The following is a 21,208-nucleotide window of genomic DNA, read 5'->3' as shown; positions in this document are numbered from 1 at the left end:
TGTTCCATGCATGCAACATCCCAAGTGCATGCGGGAAAGGATTTTGCAGATCATGGCATGCATTTCTAATTTTACATGGCAATTCCTTTCATACGACCCACAGTTATTCCTTTCCCCATAACAGACTCCACCAAGTATGGTATTCATTACTATAGCACTGAAAGTACAGTGATCTACTGACCTCTAGTTGAGGAAAACATGATTACCATTTAGTCCAGAGAGATCCCCCCCCCCCCCAAATGTATTTTTCTCAACATGCTCCAATTTCAGTGATTTCCAGCTCAGTCCAAACACAGAGATGGTGTTCGTGTATATCTTTCAAACCATTTAAAATGAACCCAGAGAGAGAGAGAAAGAAAGAGAATGTAGGGTATAGTTTTGCAGCTCTCCTGGGCTGCATCCCTAGAGGAACGTGGTGTCGATTTAAACTCAGATAACTGGCAGTTAAAGTGGCAAGCGCCAGAAAGAAACAGCAGGAGCAACTGTTCTTTTTCATATCCTCTCCATTTGAAAGTGCAATGAGAACTGAGCTAAAACAGTCTTTTTACTTCTGTTGCTGCTTTCATTAATGTTAAAAAGAAAACTCTGATAAGAGAGTGTGTGTGTGCGCGCGCGCCTGCCCTTCAGCTGCCCTGATTGGCCTTGGATGAAAAGCAAAGAAATACATTTGATTTTCATGCCATTTGCTTAGTGCCTAATCAAACATGCAAATTTTGTCATGAATATCAAAAATATTGGTTCAACTACATAAGTGGCAGACACGCACACACTGCTAGAAATCTGCTTTTTCACACTTCAAAGCAATCCCCAAAACCTTTAACTACATACTAAGCATACAGTGGCTATGTGTCCTATTGTCCAGAGGGCAGTCCTCTATTTGGAGAGGCCGACATTTGCAAGGGCTATCCAAGCCTGGTTTAAAGATGAAGTACTATCAGGAGAGAAAGAAGCAAAAGTGGCCCCACCATTAGGTAGAGTGAGGTGGAATGAAAAATACATGATATTAAAAGGCCTTAGAGAACCACAGAGGTCATAGCCTGGTGCTGAAAGGACAACAACACGGGCACCAGGTGAGCTTTCATAGGAAGAGCATTCCAGAGCCACTGCCAAAAAGTCCCCCTCTCTCTTGTCATAGCCAGCCTCCAAGTTTCAGATTAAGAAAGCACTTGGAAAAGGGTCTCTGTAGATGGCCTTGCTGTACACAGATAGAAAAATACAGGAGGAGGGGATCTATCAAATACAGAAAACCCACACTGTGTAGGGCTTTATAAGTCTGAACCAGCATTTTGAATTGGACAGTGAAGGCAAGATAGAACTGATGTAATCTGTTCATAATGCCTACTTACTTAAAATGTTTTATTTATTGAATTTGTATCTCATCATTTTCTCCAAGGAGCTCAAGGTGGTTTGCATGGTTCACTCCTCATTATTTCATCCCCACAACAACCCTGTGAGGTAGGTTAGGATGAGAAGCAGCGACTGGCCCAAGATCACCTAATGAGCTTCATGACCGAGTGGGGATATTTTCCACCAGCTGAAGTTTCTGGACAGTATTTGAAAGCAGCACCATGTGCAATGCATCACCAGCCATCCCGTAGAGGCCTGCATTTAGGAAATTGGCAATGTCCCCTCTTATTCACAATGAAGCCTGCAAGGAGAAAGATGGCTGGGGCAAAGGAAGAGGTAGCTCTCTGCAGCTTCTTTCTGTGAGGTTTTGGACCTAAACCACTTGAGTTGGGTCTTGGGATTTTGGTCCCCATCTCTTGCGAGAGAGGAGAGGCTATGAAAGGCAGAAATACCAGTGTATGTGGCAAATATGGTGAGAATGGAAAGATGCCCAGGAGAACCATCTGGCTAAGATGTGGGAAAGCTGTACACTCCCAGGGCTGGAGCTTGCTCAAAAGTGAGCTTGCTATGTGGGGCTGTGAAGTTATGGTAGAAATTGTGGGCAAATTACTTCATACATGCTCTCTCTGTCCACAAAGCGGCTTACACAACATCAGGTGGGGCTGAACCTTGAAACTAGTTTGATGCCAGTTCTTGAACCTTGTGATACTAGAGTATTGGGGTGGGGTATTGTTTTTGTTTGTTACTGTGTTTGTTACTGCAAGCCGCCCTGTGATCCTCAGATGAAGAGCAGTATAGAAATTTAATAAATAACAGAGTGGTAGCAAACAAGAGAGTAGGAAGAAGGTTAGTTGTGGGTTCATGGATGAAGGGAAGGGAGATGCTCTTCCTCAGGACAGATTAAAATCCAAACCAGAAAAAAGGGAGTCACAATGCTTGCTTTGTTTCTAAGATGAGCATTACACGTCACTGATGTGTGTATTCCAAGCCAAAGAATTAACTATGGATCAGGAAGAACCTAAAGATGTGCTCAAAGCTGTAAGAAGGATATATATTTTTGGATTCTAGAGTTTCTTATGAAGTTGCCTCCCAGCTGTCGGGCATCAGATTCCCTCTTCAAATGAATGTTTGTGCTTAGAATAACAATGAAGATGTATCTATCGAACTGTGAATGCAGAATGTTTTAAAGTAGACGTTTTCATTGTTCCCCAAGGTCTACCAATACTGCAATCAGCCATTCAGTTGAGGACGAGGGAAAAATGAGCAACAGTCCCAGGGAAAACCCTGTAAACTACAATTAATGATACAGCTGAGTGAGATTAACAGTGGAAATAAGTCAATTTGTTTTCTGAGTCAACTTGGCGTTTGGAAAATAAGCCCATGCCTCCCTCCCAGACTCCCTGATCCCACAAAACACCATCTTTTTGTGGACACTCCATCGCCATACTCCAAATATCTTATTTCTTGTGTGGGAGCAGTGGTCGTGCACAGGGAGTGATGAAATATGGCTCTGCCCTCCTTATCTGGTGTCCCAGTACACTTTGCAACATGCCAAACATGCATTTCTGCCCTTGAGATATGTAGTTCTGCTAAGGTCTGTTCCAGGGATGGAGTTCTCATGGCCCTTCAGATGTTGCTGGTCTACAATTCCCATCATTCCCATGCCAGCTTATGCTGATGGAGCTGGATTTTAATGGAATCTGGAGGGCCACAAGTTGTCCCTAGGTTCTACTCTCGTTATCAGACACTGGAGATGGGAGGGAAGGGCTGACTTCTCTCTTTCCATGTGAGAAGAAAGGTGGTTCAGGGACTGGGAATCTGGCAGGCAGGGAGGAAAACTGGGAATTTTCATTTGACTCAGGCTTTAATTCAAACTAGATAACTCAGGGGCATGTAAAGCCACTATTATAAGCCTTCAAATCTTGTATCCATATATAGAAAGGTTATCTGCCATCTCCAACAAGTTGTTGTTGTTGTTGTTGTTGTTTTATTTATATGCCAACCATCTGACTGGGTTGCCCCAGCCACTCTGGGCGGCTACCAGCAAAACATTAATCTTAAGTGTATACATGATACCCCCACTGCTTACATTGCAATGTTAACCTTTCTTCTAGCCCATGGCTAGAATGCTAAGTCTGAATCCATGCTCAAATTCCTGCTCAGGTGTGATGCTCAGCTGGCCACCTTGGACTAGCCTAACGTAGTTCACAGGATGCTAAGTAAAGAAAAAATTGTGAGGAGCATCTTGGAGAAAAGATGGGACACACATGAAATTAATTCATGGTAGGGAGTCATGCTATGGTCAATATTAGACTTGTGTTTGTATAGCTGGCCAGACTGTCTGAAACTCTGTAGGAATTCTCAGAAGATAATGGTAGATGAAAACTGTATTTGATTGCTGCTCACCATCACTGCAGGGGGTAGACTATTTGAAGGTCAACTCTACTACACAGCTTGCTCCAGCTGACTGCTATCTGGGAAGGATGGCTAACTGGCAGTGCTGCTATAATACAAGGCGGCGTCCATCGCTCGAGAAGGAAGAGAACTGCTTCCTCTTTAGAAAAACAGTTGCACACCAGGCTAGTTTGAATAGAATTCAAAAGTCTTCAGAGATGTTCATAAATACCAGTTTTCCGCCTATGAATTTTCATTGCTTATAACATATAAAAATAATATGGATTATAACAGAACTATTTTGTGATTGACTCACTTTGATATAGTTAAAAAGTTAACCTAATTACTCATACCCAACTTTGAGAAAAAATGTGTCTTTCTTGAGACAGATGCATGCTGTCAGTTTCAACATCCACATTTTGCCCTAGTTTTTACAGATCCACTCTGAAATTTTGGGTAGGACCAATTTTTTCTGTGCTCCAGTGACTGTTATTTTAGATTATGCATTTTTGTGTTTTTATATTGTAAATTGCCCTGTGATCTTCATATGAAGGGTGGTATAGAAATTTAATATAAATAAATAAATAGATTCTGGGGAAAGCTTTTTCCAGAAAGTTATTGCTTTCTGCTTGGTAGTGTCACTTAAATATCCTAGCATGATTCCAGTGGAATTGCGGGTCATGACATTTCTTATTAGATCTCAACCACATGTGCAAACAGACGGCATTTTTATGATGGCATTTGCACTAGTAATTCCCCTCTGACTGATAAACTTCCTTCAATCTACTCAGTACTGAACACCAATGAAGCAATATAGTGGTTATCAAGCTTATGTAACTTAGAAATGTGTACTCTCATCAGGCGATATATTTCTAACCCTGTGTTGGGATTTCTATTATATGTTTAGCTCAGATCTCCCACAGTTTTGAGAGCTAAGTGCATTTCCTTGCTGTTTGAAGTATAAACAGGCTAGGCAGGAACTATACAGTATGTCCTGAAGGCAGAGTATTGTATTGATTATCTTGCATATAATAAAAATGTAAGTGTGCCTTCACACAATAGTTCATGTGGCTACCAACAGAGGCTGCTGCAAACTACAGTATGATGACACAATCCTTTTCACTTGCTGCTGGGCCATCACAGCTGTGTTGGGAGGGTGATGAAGAGACAGAGACAGGCAGGGGGGTGGCCCAGGTGAATGAGTGTGTGGGCAGCAGCCCAGGGAAGTTGTGTAGGTGGGCAGGTGGCCCAAGTGTGGTGTGTGTGTGTGGTACCCACAACAGTTTCTCAAGTTTGCAAATGTGCCAAGGGGGCCCAGGAAGCCAGGTGACTCCTGCATATTTTATGAACCATTTTACCATGGATAAAAGTGAATTTTAAAATCGGAAAATGAAACGTTTTCCTTTAAGTGCATTTGATGATATACATATAAAAATATATTCTCCATTTAACAGCTTTAAATTTGACACATTCCTGCAACTAAAACTGAAGTATCTATAAATGTTGGTGCATAACGACATCGATTCTTTCTGTTCACCTTGACTTTTAGCCATAGACCCTTTGGCATGAACATCCTATAAAGCAGACAGCAGACATTAACCTGCAGGCTACTAGCTCTGTGATTACCAGGGATGTAGCAGCTTTCTATAAAAAAATGCTTTCCAAATATCAATTGCCTCATTACCTCACCTTATCCTTTTTTTGCTTTTCATCCTGATATATGGTCCAGTGCTCTCCATTGTTGCTGTAGGCAAGTTTATAGGAGCCCACAAATTGTACATGACCAAAATCTTTGGCTCCTTGAGTAATTATGCCCGTCACCTTTGTAGGAACAAGAAGATCAATCTAAAAAACAAAAAAACAAAAAAGTAAATACAAAATGGTAACGTTACAATGTTTTGAGTTCTCAAATTCATTTTCAAAAAAGGTTTAGAGTTTCTTTCTTGGCCAGGTCACAGATGATCTAATACAAATGGGCAAAATAATATTGAAAGTAATGTGTGAAATTCATTGTCACGTTTGATATAGTAAATGAATGCAGTTTTTATTAGAATTATTATCAATCACATTGGTTTGCACAAAACTTCCAACATTTAGTCACAGAATAAGGCACACTGAAATAAATAGCTTGGAATGAATTTGCCACTCCACCCCATGCTAAATCATTTTTCTAATCCTGGATGAGAACTTCCATGATCTTCAGATTGCTTTTCTGACTTATTTCCATAATGTCATTTTCAGCATTTTTGCTGTGCTTTCTGGTGCATAAATGTTTTACAATATTTATGTAATTCCTTCCGACAAGATGAATTATTATGCCCATCTGATTGCAGGGATTTGATTGCAAGGATTTAGTAAAGCAAAGCCACCCACAGACAGTGTTTCCCATTGTGGACTATAAATGTTTCTGAAGCAAATGTTCCTTGTGTGCACATAGCTGGCAAGACACACACTGGCAGTCTTGAGAACAGCTAGCAGTGACTAAAGGCGCACTCCTATAAACAATATTCTCATGTAACTTCAATTATCTCAATGATACTTGCATGGTCATAGTGACTGCTGAATTCATTGACCCATGGCTTAAAAAACAACAACCCAGCTCCATAAATATTAAGGGATCCACTTACACAAAAATATCTTCCCCTACATTTGGCACTCTTCATTCACTCAGGGGGAAAAGTTGTACCTATGTATTTCATCCAATTCTGCCAAGTAATAAAAAGTTGTCACCTGTACTTTTTTAAACTTTGAAATTCTAAAGCTGCCCAGTACAGGCCCCACTGCACCTATTTGTCTACAATCTGGCAGGCCTCATCCTCTGGCAAAGCATAAAGAAATTATAGCCATTTCTTGATTTCCCTATTGTAGTTAATAGGGAGAAAAGTGTTGCCTCAGATTTCCAGAAGCTGAGTATCTGAACTAAGGTGAGCAGAAGTGATGCACCTGGTGGGCATAGCTGCAATGCTAGCTTCCCAAAAGTGGTGCCACTGACATGGCGCAGTTGCCTTTGCAGGAGCAACTGACTGGTTCTGCTGGTGTGCCCACAGAGCTCCATCCTCTTCCCTGCCTGCCTCAGGGCAAGTGGTAGTAGCACAGCTGTCAGAAAGCTAGAATTGCAGGTGAGCCACTTCTGAAAGTGGGAAAGGAAGCCCCAAACTAAAGTGACTCACTAATCCAAGTGCTAAAGCAGAGCTCGAAAGCAGTTTTATTTTGCTATTGCCAGTCTTATCAAGGAACTGGGGGTGGGTGGGGGGGAGAGAGATGATTTCCTTCTTAGCATTCACTATGGCTTTAATGGGTTGCAGTTGACTTTCCTTTATCCATATGTCTCTCATCAGCAAATTAGCATTTTTATTAGCTGCTAAAATAATGATAAAATAATCATGGTGTTATTTCTGGGTGCTTGATTCCTTGGTAAATAATGCTAATAAAAATGGATTCTATGTTTAAGCTACTTTGCAATTATTTTAAGGTTTATGATTATTTTTTGCTTAGTTTGTTTTAGAGTTGCATCTGGAACATGCACTGAGATTTTTTGGAAGTGGGTGGTTGTTGTTGCTGCTGTAGATGGACTGATATGACAACTATACCTAGACTTCTTTCCCCATCAGTAGCAATATGAAAATAATGATGTTAGCTTAGGATGAACTTGGAGAATGAGGCTACAATCCCAACCATGTCAACCCAGATAAAGTGTTGCTAAATTCAATAGGGATCATAAGAAAAGGAACTAAAAATAAAAACTGCTATCATAACACTGTTAACACAAATCTATGGTGCAACCACATTTGGAATACTGTATGCTGTGTACAGTATTGTGGAGTTTGCAAAGAGTCAGAAAAGTTGCTGGGAATTGCAGGTGGGCAGAGTCTAGCTTGCAGGCTTCCTACAGGTATCTGGCTGGCTGCTGTGAGAACAGGATGCTGAACTAGATGGGACATTGGCCTGATTCAGTAGGCTCTTCATACATTCTTATAGATATTAAGCAGAGCTTCCTCCTAGGTAACTATGCCTAAGATTGCAGTTGTCAGGAACGTGATGCAACCGAGTGCAGGGGGAGAGTCAGACTCGGAAATTGAGCCAAGTGAGAGAGAGGCTGGCTCTGCAGAAGAAAGTGGGCTGGCAGAGCCAAGAAAGGGTAGCTCAACTGCCTTTCACAAAGAGGACACAAATAGCCCTCAAGAAGCAGGAGAGTTAGGAGGCAATCAGAGTGTTGCTAGGCAACCAGCAGAGGAGCAGAGGACGGACGGTGTATCTAGTGGAAGTGGGGAGAGGGCAGGCCAGTTTCTCAGTCCCTGTGCTCGTAGACTAGACAAGGTAGAGTGCAACAGAAGGGCAAGAGGGGAAGGGCGGGAATCAGGCACCCTCCCTGTTGTGAGCGGGGTGGAGTTTCAGACTGACCAACTCCCTTCAATTCAAGCAGGCGAGAAGCCGGGCTCTGGATGTGTTTTTGTAAATAAACATAACATGAAACTGCCAGAGAGTCATTAATTCTTATCGGGGCTTGCTTGCCTGCCTGAGATCATTACAGCAGTCATGCCACAGGACTGACAAGGGATATGAACCCAGGTCTCCTTAATCAAAATCCAGTATGCAAGCTGCTTTACCACACTTTATCAGCTCACTATCCTATGATTGTCAGTTGATCCTCATAAATTGGGTATTATCCTATGCACTGCTGTTCAATGTTTATTATTTTTAATATATGGATAAACATTAGACACTCCTTGAGGGTGTGGCTATGGGGGCCATAATGCTTTGCCTCTGCACTGAGCACTTGCAGAAACATTGCCCAAAGCACACAGGAAAAGGCATCTGCATTTTATAACAACATTAAAGATGAAAGCCACATAGGAAGGTGGACAGATAACACAGTTCCTGAACTGCTAAAGTGCTCACAAATAACTGCTCAGGTGCTCACAAGGTTAAATCTGCCCTTTGAGATATTTATATTAGAGTTAGGCTGGGAAGAGCCTGTTATTATATACAGAGGTGTTAGACATGCACACTCTTCACGCATGCACACAACAATAGCTTGTTCAGAGGCAGCTTCATTCAGCCAATCTTTTTGCAGAATGACTTTTACTGTCTGTCAGCTAAGATTATTATGCACTGCTTAACCTACTTCCATAGCTATGTTTCTGTTGCTCTAAAGCAAGAGTGACAAAATCACATTAGAACCACAAACAAGCTTACAAGAAGCACTTGCCGAAATGGAAGAATTAGTTTGTTTCCCTTAAGAAACATAATGGCCAACTGAGTTACGGAAAGTAGGCTGGCTGGGAAAAGGCAATTAAAGGTGGGTTGTTCATTTGCTGTGCCCACTGGCCTGTGCATGCTGTTGTTTAACACCTGGTCTGTACATAATGATACCATGATCATCCATTATTTGATTTGATTTGATCGTGGATGAGGGTGCCAGTCTTGTGTGTATTATTGAGATCTGGGTGGGTGAGTTGGGAGGAGTTCATCTGACGCAGTTATGTCAACCTGGATTATCAGCACTGCATCAGCACAGGCTGCATGGATCGGAGAGATGGGAGAGTTGCTGTGGTCCATAGAGCTTTCATCTACATCACCAGGCTGGAATATACCAATGCACTCTATGTGGAGTTGTCTTAGACAATCTTGGCCTCTACAGGCCTCCCATCCTTGGGCAGGTGGACCTGAAGTCCTCCAAATATTGCTGGAGCACAACTCTGATCATCCCTGCCACACAAGGACCCGCAACCCGATTAGAGATAAATAAGACACCAGGAGGACCCACCACCCATTTAGAGATAAATAAGACACAAGGACACATGCATTTTAGGTTAATGGGCTAAATAAAGCCACAACTTTATTGGTTACAGCACATGAGTGGTATTGGCTTAGGCATTGGATCAAATCTCTACACGACTCCACCCCACTTAGTGGGGAGTCATTCAAGGGTTAACAACCAGTGGAAGGAGCTTGTTGATGCAAATACAACTGGAAGCTTCCCCTGACGTCACTGGGGGTCGTGCCATGGCCCTAGCCACCAGCAGGGCATCGGACAGGATCCATGACTGCCGGATCCTTTTAACGGAATACCTAACAAGGGGAGGGGTAGGTGATGGCCACCACCTGCCCTCCAACACACGACACATATTCCAGTGCCTAACCGCCAATATCCGATTTGCTACGAGGCAGGCGAAAAACCAAGAGGCTGGTGCCAATTTGCCAAATGGATAAAAATTCCTACCAGGCCCCCTTGGGCAACCAAGGCAACCGACCAAAGTCCATAGCAAGGTCAAAAGCATAGATATGACCTAAAGGGAGGGTGGGCGGGTGATCCGTTGAATTCAGGAAGGAGAATGGGGCACGGCGCTGCTGCGGCTGCTTAACTTCGGCTAAACCCCACCCCCAATCCAGCCCTATTGGCTGGCTAAAGGGCGTGGTGCGGCAGCTGGGATAACTGATGCAGGGGCCGAATACGCCTCCCTGCTGAAGCGGGAACTGGCTCCCGCTCACAACCCCTCCCCTCTGGTAGGAGGAGAGGTCTTGCCATCAACCATTGGCTCATGGGAACACAGAGATTCTGCATCGATATGATTTTGCTTTACCCTCTAGAAGAAGTATTACAGGAATGTTTGGTGTATAATCAACTGCCACTAACCCATGGGTAAAATAAATGGGAAGGAAAAGAAATCAAAATCAAAGCAAGTTTAAAACAACTCCAACTGCTTCTATCACAATTCACTTCAGGGAAAGTGGATTAAAACAACAACAACATAAAGTCCCCCAGGGACAAAATTATATATATCACGGCTATAAAATTATAGGGAGTGTGGGAATGGAAACAACTATGCCAGAGCACTCATATAATTTAATTTCACTCTACTGTAAACAACCACATAGACTATGATTCATCTTGGTACTCACTGCTGCTTACCTGGTCTACATCCAGTATTTAACAAAGTGTCTGCCCTAAGCTATTAGTACTTTTCTGATACTCTTTTTGATCTCTTGGGCTACAGGGAAATATAAATCAAAGCCTTGCAATACTGCTTAAGGATTAAAATATCAACCTGCCTTTGTATTAGAGATGTACACTCCTCTAATACATCACTACACAAAGTCGAATCAAATCTAAAATACAACAATGAAAGAACAAATGAGGACTATATAGGCATTTCCCACAGCTACATGTTGTCTCGAGGCCAGAGAGAAGATAGTGGGGTTAAGCTCTTTGTTGTGCAGGCTGCCGGCAAGCTGAGTTTTCTTCTCTCCAGACTAAGCTTCCTCATTGGGGTCCTCACAAGTAACAGACTGTATAGCCCCCACCTTCCTGTGTTTTCCAAGGCCTTGAAATCTACTTGAAGGTGACTCATTGCTGCTTGGGATAGGGGCATATATTCTGCCCCAGATATTCCTTTCTTTCCAATTTTTGGTAAATGTCCTCTTCATAATAATAAAAAATAATTAAAAAAATGTCCAGTAGCACCTTAGAGACCAGCTAAGTTTGTTCTGGGTATAAGCTTTTGTGTACATGCACACTTCTTCAGATACACTGAAACAGAAGTCACCAGACCCTTGTATATAGTGGGAGGGTGGGTGGGTTTTTTCTAAGAAGCGTAGTAGGAGATGGGTGATTGACTTAATGGGTATGGTAAACTCATACCCTTCTGTCCAAAGCCATAGCAATGGCCAAATCATCCTGGGCATCAACAGAACTGGGCTGAACTTAGGCAGGGGCAAGATATTTTTGATATGGCAGATCCATAATTATGTTTCCTAGTGCTGGAGTACAGAGCTGCATTGTGCCACATTGCCTACCCTATGTTCACCTGCTGGTCTCAGGTGTGGTGGAGGATGCCATCCTATTGCCAGTGTTGATGTAATAATCAACATCCAAAAAAACTAAAGTGCTGCAGCAGCAAGCACAAAACAACCCCTCTGCAGCGCCACAAATCCTACTTAACAGTGTAACATTGGAAAATGTTGATCCCTTTTCATACCGGGGCAGTTATCTTTCCACAAGGATCAACACTGATGCCGAAATACAGCATCACTTGAGTGTAGCTTTCTTTTGATTGAAGTGCAGAGTGTTTGAGGACTGGGAAATTCACAGGGAAATAAAAATGCTTGTTTACAAAGCTATTGTACTACCAACCTTCTTGTATGCTTGTGAAACATGTACCACTTACAAACACCATCTCTAACTCCTTGAAAGATTCCAGCAATGGTGTCTCCGAAAATTTTTACATATCACTTGGGAAGACAGGCAAACTAATGTCAGTGTCCTGGAAGAAGCAAAGATCACCAGTGTTGAAGCAATGGTTCTTCAACATCAACTTCGTTGGAGTGGTCATGTTGTTTGGATGCCTGATTATAGTCTTCCAAAGCAACTACTCTATTTCAAACTTAAAAATGAAAAGCATAATGCTGGTGGTCAACAAAAGAGGTTTAAAGACTCTCTCAAGGCAAATCTAAAAAAATGTAGTATAAACACCAACAATTGGGAATCATTGGCCTGCAAATGCTCCAATTGGAGAACAACCTTTACCAAAGGTGTCATGGACTTTGAAGACACTCGATTTCAGGACGCAAGGGAGAATCGAGCTAAAAGGAAGGCACATTTGGCAAACTCCTGCCTGGAAACCTATGTCCCCACTGTGGAAGGACGTGTGGATCCAGAATTGGCCTCCACAGTCACCTACGGACAGACCATTAAGACCGTATTCATGGAAGACAATCTTACTCAGCTATGAGTGATTGCCAAACAACAACAAGAAGAAGACCCTATGCTCACCTGCTGGTCTCAGGTGTGGTGGAGGATGTTATCCCATTGCCAGTGTTGGTGTAATAATCAACTGCCAATCAAGTTGGTTTCCTTACATGGAGCTGGCAGTGGGAAGGTGCCATCTTGTCCTTCAGTTCAGGCAGAATAATGCATTGGGATGCCCCTGCCTGCATATCAAGGAACTCTCATACTTGCTATTAGTGACTCAGTCCTGTCACCATACGTTATGCATTGAGCACCAGCTTTCAAAACTAAATTGCTCTAGAAATAGCTCATTATAGCAATCAAACAATTGAGGTTGCTTTGAAAATCAATATAAGCATGAGTGCAACATAGCAACCTTATTGAAATGACAATATAAACCCTGCTCAGGGACTGAAAATACATTTGTGCTGATGACTTGTGCAGTATTATTCTTAATATAACTTACACCACCTTCACTTACACCATCCAGAAAGTTAGAACCCCACTTTATAAATTATTTATTGAACAAAGGCCTAAACCTCTAAAAAGTTAAGCTTATTAAAATACTGTGGTTGACATACGGGGATTCTTGAGGACTAAAGCAAAAGACTCTTGACATTTTGAAAAGAAAACTTAGCGAGTTTCGTTATGTTTCTTCCTTAATATAACACTATGCAGTCTATTTCATGAGTTGCAGACACATCAGTAAGTGCTATCAAAGGAAAATTAAAGCAAGGAATGCAAAGTAAAATGCTGGCTCTCTTGAAAGTTGACACTTACACTCCTACTAACATCATCAACTCAGGCAATATTTCCATAAATTATGTTCATTTTATGCACTTTAAATGTATTTACAGAAGCAGATGCCCCAGTTACATATTATGAATTCATTGCTGTGCCATTGGATCAAAATAAAAACATCTCCCGCACACCTTTCCCAAGAAAGGTGTGTCATATCATATCACATCAGCCCAAGGGGAAGCTGACACACTTTTACCCCACAACCTGTCTGCCTAACCGTTTTTTTTATTTCTTTCTGAGGGTCTGTAATACAGTTCACCCATTTGCTAGCCCTCTTCATGAACCCCTTTTGGAACCTCCACCCCCAGCTTTACCTTGATCTCTTTGAAAAGATTGCAGCTGACATAATATAAAAAAAACCCAGGCAGATTTATGTTCTTACTTGGTGAAAAAGAATGCACTAGGATTTTGTGAAGAATTCATCATCATGCTACAACAAAAGTTCTATCAGCACAAGCTTTTCTGCTTGCCTGAAGGAACGACCTTCCTTTCGCTCCTCTTTTATGCTGTTCTGGAGTTCTCCAGACTCCCCCAGAGCAAATTTGGGGAAAGCATAGGAGGCATGAAGGGAGGGTAAGTACCATTGCACAACAAGAGCCCATGCTCTCACTAATGGAATTGCTTACTTGAATTCAGCCAAGAAACTTGTATACTGTCCTTGAGATATGTCACTTTAAAAGAAAATCTTTTAAAATCTCCCATCTCTTAATAATAGCGGTTTGTAGCACTTGTCTAGTTATTCAGAGTGTTCAAAGCCAAGGTTAACAATAATCCCTTTGATTGCCCTGTGAAGTAGATCAGCATTATTGCACATGTGACAAATCATAGTGCACATGGGCGACTGATCATAAGAGAGAGTGCTATGCTTAAGATGACACTTGAACTGGAGACCTCTTGATTCATAGTTGTCAGGGGCTCAGGAGCAGAGGGACAGGAAAGGGAGGAATTAGAGACCGAGGGGGAGGAATCCGAGGGGGAAGTGAGCGATGAGAGCCGCCCGAGGTCTCTAAGTCTCTCCAGCGAATCGGAGGATTCGCAGAAAGGGGCTCCCGTGGTCAGAGCTAGGGGGTTGCCAGAGGGAACACCTCAGGAAGGAGGGACCAGAGGGGACTCAGAGAGCAGCAGCTGGAAATCGGGACCAGCTTCCCCACCGGAGAGCAGTAGGGGGGAGGAGTCCCAGGCATCGGCATCAGGCAGCTTTCCGTCAGCGGAAGGACATGAGTCAGGGATAGCCACGCCTGCATCAGAGAGCGAGGAAACGGTCAAAAGGAAGGTCGGAGGCAGCGCGCGCGCGCCAAGTTCAAATGTACAAGAGGGTGGCGCAATGAGCAGCCCGGATAGGGAGCCAGGTCCTAAAGCCCGCCGAAGGGAGGGGGAAGAGTCCGAGGGGTCCGCCTCCGAAGCGTCCAGGAAGGAAGGGACCCCGGGGGGTGGTAGGACCCAGAGGCGGAAGGAGAGACGGAAAAGGTGGAGTAAGGCTAGAGTCTTAAGCTGGTGTACAGGGGGCGGAGACTCAGACGGAGCTTCGCCGGTCTAGTGTCTAGACGTAGAGACGCACGCTAGGGTTTGAAAATGGATAATGTACTTTAATAAAGACTTTTGTATATTACCGCTGGCTAGCGTTGGTCCTCTGTGAGCTGGGACCTGGAGGCAGTCTCTGACAATAGTGCTATTTCTAAGCCACTACTCTAAGGTGAGATCTTAAATGTTGCCTTGTCTCAAATTGTTTGAATTTAGTCCCCAAGAAAAGCACACATTTTAAATGCCTGCAATGTATATTTGTCATATAGGTAAAGGTAAAGGGACCCATGACCGTTATGTCCAGTCGCGGACGACTCTGGGATTGCGGCACTCATCTCGCTTTATTGGCCGAGGGAGCCGGCGTACAGCTTCTGGGTCATGTGGCCAGCATGACTAAGCCGCTTCTGGCGAACCAGAGCAGCGCACAGAAATGCCATTTACCTTCCCACCAGAGCAGTACCTATTTATCTACTTGCACTTTGACGTGCTTTCGAACTGCTAGGTTGGCAGGAGCTGGGACCGAGCAATGGAAGCTCACCCCGTTGTGGGGATTCGAACTGCCAACCTTCTGATTGGTTTAGACCACATATAGTAAGGGTAAAGGGACCCCTGACCATTAGGTCCAGTCGTGGCCGACTCTGGGGTTGCAGCGCTCATCTTGCTTTATTGGCCAAGGGAGCCAGCGTACAGCTTCCGGGTCATGTGGCCAGCATGACTAAGCCGCTTCTGGCGAACCAGAGCAGTGCACGGAAACGCCGTTTAGTTTCCCGCTGGAGTTTTACCTATTTATCTACTTGCACTTTGACATGCTTTTGAACTGCTAGGTTGGCAGGAGCAGGAACCGAGCAATGGGAGCTCATCCTGTCCCAGGGGAACAAACCACCGACCATCTGATTGGCAAGTCCTAGGCTCTGTGGTTTAACCCACAGCACCACCCGCATCCCCTAGACCACATATACTAGAAGGTAAATCCCTGCTTCCTCTGCTCATCAACACCCCCTCTCCCAGTGTTTCCTTCTCCAGGTCCATATCTCCCCTCTGCCTGCCTCAGTTTCCTCTCAGGAACAAAATATCCCCTCGCCCTGTGCTCCATTCACATAGAAAGACAAGGGTGGGTCCAGTTTTAAAATAAAAAGGGCATATGGCTAAGGAGTGAAGAACATCTGTCAGAGGCAGATTTCGGGGAGTGCTATGGGTTTGGCTGCACTGGGCATGGAGCTTCAGGGGTGCCACCAGGGATGGCACAACTATTAATAAAAATGGAGTGAGAGAGGGTCCCCCCATTTTGGCATCACACAGGACACCACTGAAATTTGAGACCCCGAGGTCTGCCACTGCACCTGTCTCCCTAAGCTTATCTCCCTACAGCTCCTCCTTTCAGGCATCTGCCTTTCAGCTGGGCTCCAGAATCAGATGTCTTCTTGGCTATTGGACATTGATTGGTTTGGGGTGAGTGACTGTAGGAAGGTAAGCCATAGGCCAGAGGTGGGGGAGTCCATTTGCCTTCACCCGTGTAGCCCCGTTTAGCCTTTAAGATAATATCTATTGTGTCCTCTTCTACATTACCAGGGAAGTTCCATGTTCAAATAAATGGAAGAGGAGCCAGAACCAGCAGCAGTAGCTATAGCTAGTGATAGGTCCCCACCTCTCTAAGGCTGCTGCCTTAAATACAGCTTTCCATAATCATTTTAGCAACACTGTGGAATGGTTTTCCTATGCATTTTCCTATAAAAATGGTCACCTGCAACTATCCGCATGCTGTGGAACTTTAAGTTGCCAAGGACAAAGGGGCGGGGGGGGGGGGGGAGCTAGAAGGTTGCCTTGTGAATTGGCTCTTACTTTGAAATATGTTGCATTGAACTCAGAGGCTCTTATTTTCAGCCAAATGTGTTTAGGATTGGGATGCCAGACTTCTGACTGATCTGTACTCTATAAATTCTGAATGAACCTTATGTTGTTGGCACATTGAAGATTGCTTTGCTAATTGCAGTGATAAATAGTGATTAGCAATGAATGACTCATAGTCATGGCACGCTGTTTCTAGGCAAATATGGTCCATGTATTGTAGATAGGCAATGTCAGTAGCCTTTAACATGGAAATACGATTCCAATAATGGAGAAGAGGCAATAACTTTCCTTTTTTCTATGGCCATAGTTAAATCTTTGACTGTGCTATTATGTTGCTACAATATCTTTATATGGTTATAGCGGTTAAGTTCAATTGGAAGGCATTTCTATCAGCGACATAAAACCATTAGCAGAATAGAAAGAGAGAGAGGGAGCTGGAGGAAGACAATGAATGTGGTCACTGCAGACCAACATCATCTCAGAAAACACGACTAGTTTATTCTGCATGCAACATTAACGTCTCAGTTCAAATGTAAAAAGAAAGAAAGAACAAGATTCTACAACCTGAAAAAAGAGACAAGGCATGTACTTTTGTAAACAAATAAAATCTTTAATAAAAAATATTATTATTATTTTTAAAAATATATGACTAGTGATAGCCAATGTAGTGCCCTCCAGGACATTTTGGGCTACAGCTCCAATCAACCCCGGCCACTCAGGCCATTGGTCAGAGGGGAAGGGAATTGTCTAAAACATCTGGAGAGAACAACACTGACCACTCCTGCCCTAGAATACTCTGGTCCAGGGATATTCCAATCAACATTTTGAATTGCTAACAAGCACAGGAAGACGGACACCACCCACTCACTACAACTGTGGTGCAGATATGCTTTGGCAATGCCCAAGTTCTGGAACATGAATTAAATTATTTCTCTACATTAGCTGATAGTAAGACATGAAATGGATCATGGTTACTTGGCAAGGCTAGACAATTGACACAAGACTACGCTCATCCTAGAAATAAACTTAGGGAAAAAATAACTACTAGGCACACAAATACATGATATCCTTGTAAATATCATGCATATGGCATTATTTCTATGTTTATGCTCACAATCGGTATCCAACTCTACACTCTCAGTTTCATGTTTCCTGCCACCGAAATAGATACTCTGTTTCAGTGATTTTGTTCAGGCACTTAACTGAATCAATCACTCTTCTCAAAAACGGCGTCTGCTAGTTGATGTATCTTCATGACTAATTTATCAAATGCTTTCCTGCCTCATCGCTTTCATCTTTTAGACTGCAGTGGGTAGATTGGGATCTCCTGTGGATCACTTACAGTAGATCAGCAACAGTTTCTGGCTCTAATGGTTTAACAATAGCAACTTCAATGTTATCTCCCTAAATTAGGCTGCTAAAATGACGAAAGGCTAGGGTTTTAATGTGAAAAGTCTGTGAGCTCTCTTCTGGCAATGAAAACAAATCCCTAGGCTTGGAATGTTTTCAGAGGCACCTTATTGTTTAATACTATGTCTTTCCCATCTTGGTCTAAGACTATTTGTCTAGGAACAAGACTTTTGCTTTGGAAGAGAAGGAGCCAGGACAATCATGCAAAAGTGAAGCGATGAGGAGATGCAGGGAATGCTGCCATAGCTCAGCAGTAGAGTGCATGCTTAGTTTGCAAACGGTTCCAAGTTCAATGCCTGCTATCTCCAGTAAAAAAAAGATCAGGCAGTAGGGAAAGATTTCTGCCTGTGACCTTGGAGCAGCATTGCTGTAGGTGGGCAAACTGTCTGGCTTCATGTAAGATAATTTTCTCAACATTAGCAAAAGCAGATGGATATGCTACGATGCTTGCTTGGAAACGTACGTAGGTACCTGGCATTCTGAACTTGATTCTATGTTCTGTGAGTTGTTCCTTGATTAGGGACTATAGGGAAGCTATGGGTGGTAATAGGAGAACCATTTCCTCTGTAGTTCCTGACTCTGTTCCTGCCAGACTAGTATTCATTTGGCAGAGCTAGCTTAGCAAACTAACATGTTGGTGAAATTAATATCAGCTACTTAGGATTTTTGTTCCAGATAATGGAATATCACAGCAAGGTTTTCTGAAAGGGGCTGTACAGTTAAGAGTTTAGGACTTCACCAAGAAAAGAGAGTCTTTTAAGAGCGAAGCAAAGCATCAACCTAACCTCACTTCATTGTTCATTGCAAGGCACAAGTACAAAAGCTATTCCAAAAGTGGAAGGGGTGGAGAGAATGATGAGGGGGAGATGATGAGCCAAAGAGGAAGAAGAGAGGAAAAGAGAACTGATGAACTTTCTTTAATGTGATCTGGTGAATAAAGAAGGGAAACCTTTGGGAGTTAACTAAAAAGGAAGAAATATGCATGATGAAGGGGCTGGGGTTATTACAGGCACTGCATTTGGGGATGTTGCTATGAGAACTCAACAGAACAAGCTGCATTCTCATTGAAAAGCTCTGACACCATCACCCAGGTGAGAATGACTGGCAGTTGTTGAAAAAGCAGCAACAGTGCCATACCATGGGCGGCAGGGGCAACTGACCCCAGTGATTCCAATGGGTTGGCAGGATTAGTGATGGGCCTTCTGAGTTTCCAGGCTCTCTGAAGGTACCTGACTATGAGCCCTGCACTGGGCCTGATCTGGTAGGCAAGGAAGCTGAAAGAGATGCAAAGAGGTGGGGAAAGAATCTAGAGAAGAAGACTCAGATCCATGCAGTCTAGTCCAAAATCTTGGTTGTTGCTCAATACCTGGAAATATTCAGGAGGAATCAATGGACTACTTAGCTTAGTGGTGTCATGCTGGGATCTGAGAGGACAGTTCTGCCCTTGTCTTCTCCACTCTGTATGTTTTAGTGGCATCCTACAAAGGGCAGTGCTTCAAGTTCCGCCTCATTCTGACAACAGTCTAATTTGTCGCTGAATCTCACCGCTATTTCCCCCCCAATATGCTTCAGTTTACCACATTACTACAAAGCTGTCATGGAATTGCCATTATGCAGAATTCTATTGATCATATCTAGTCAACAGAACCCACATGCCAACTCCTGCTATATTCAGAATAATTTAGGTTATTTTGCTTGATTCCAAACATGCCAACAATTACCTTTTATTCCTTAAAGCAGATACATATAGCACTAGGTTTCCCTAGGACCCAGTTCATGTTAATTACATAATATGAAAGTCTTCAAGTATGTATTGTTTATCTTGGATACTAAGCATCCTGTTAAAAACATTTAAATGAGTTTAATGGGGATAGTTAATGGCAGTTTGTGAGCTGTAAAATCCCAGCAGACAGCTACAACCAAGTTTGTCAGGCTATGTGACACTAAGTTTTAAGATATAAAATAATTAATATTCAAATAACAGGAATGCAAGGCAGCCATTTATACCCGTTCCACATTCTGATTAATTTAATACACTGCTGTGCTCAAAACAACAAATTTTACAAGCAGTGTTTGGGCAATGCTTTTATTGGCCTGTCTTATGATGTTTTCTTTCTTGAGTCTGTTGCACAATATGGAGCCAGTCACGTAAAAATACATAACACCAAATTACCCAACAAATACTCACCTCAAGGCTGAGTTTCTTTTCTTTCTTTTTTAAAGAAATCAAATTGCTTTGATGGTGAAAATGCTATGCTGGGACTCTTTCTGTAAAATTGGATTACAGATTGAATTTGAATAATTAATTTTAATGTTTTGGGTAGTGTTCTGCTGTATTAAAATTTAATTTGCTTATATACTTTAATGCAGGGCAAAGAATATAGTTTGCAGAATAAAGAGTTTAAAGGAAAATTGTAGAAAAAGGTTCTTAATTTGTAGAAACCACCCCTATTTCCTGCCCCCACCTTCTCAATAAGTCTAGCTCATTTGATTCATGCACATTGTGGGCAGCGTCAGAAAGCAAGGTTTAAATTTCTTTACACTTTCCCCAATAGGGACTTTCTTTATAAGGTATAGATTTCTTTACACTTTCCCCAATAGGGCCTGGAATAATAACATAATTATTTGCATGTTGTGGGACGCGGGTGGCGTAAAACCTCAGCGCCTAGGACTTAACGATCGTCAGGTCGGCAGTTCGAATCCCCGCGGCGGGGTGCGCTCCCGTTGCTCGGTCCCAGCGCCTGCCAACCTAGCAGTCTGAAAGCACCCTCGAGTGCAAGTAGATAAATAGGGACCGCTTACTGGTGGGAAGGTAAACAGCATTTCCGTGTGCTGCGCTGGCTCGCCAGATGCAGCTTGTCATGCTGGCCACGTGACCCAGAAGTGTCTTCGGACAGCGCTGGCCCCCGGCCTCTTAAGCGAGATGGGCACGCAACCCCAGAGTCGGACACGACTGGCCCGTACGGGCAGGGGTACCTTTACCTTTACCTTTTTATTTGCATGTTGTAGAGGCTGCTGGTGGTGTGAGAGGTTATATCTGATGAAGTTATCTTCTGTGATCACTCGGGTTCACAACCTGAGATTAGATCCTTGATTTATCACTATGCCTGGAATTTCAGGTTGCTATAGTGGACAGGATGGCTACCTGGTGAGATAGCT

The 21,208-nt window shown here is 43.1% G+C and overlaps 1 protein-coding gene across 1 annotated transcript in view; it reads right to left on the bottom strand.

The window, feature by feature from the left end:
• EDIL3 (EGF like and discoidin domains 3) overlaps nucleotides 1-21,208 on the bottom strand; it is a 235,807-nt gene that overhangs the window by 11,433 nt on the left and 203,166 nt on the right. Inside the window, exon 10 of the mRNA XM_028748436.2 lies at nucleotides 5,431-5,586. Coding sequence (XP_028604269.1) covers nucleotides 5,431-5,586 — 156 coding nt within the window. The remainder of the gene's footprint in view (nucleotides 1-5,430; nucleotides 5,587-21,208) is intronic.

The sequence above is a fragment of the Podarcis muralis genome, chromosome 11, assembly GCF_964188315.1.
Source record: "Podarcis muralis chromosome 11, rPodMur119.hap1.1, whole genome shotgun sequence".
In the NCBI taxonomy this organism is placed as follows: Eukaryota; Metazoa; Chordata; class Lepidosauria; order Squamata; family Lacertidae; genus Podarcis; species Podarcis muralis.
This window is presented reverse-complemented; position numbering and strand designations above follow the sequence as displayed.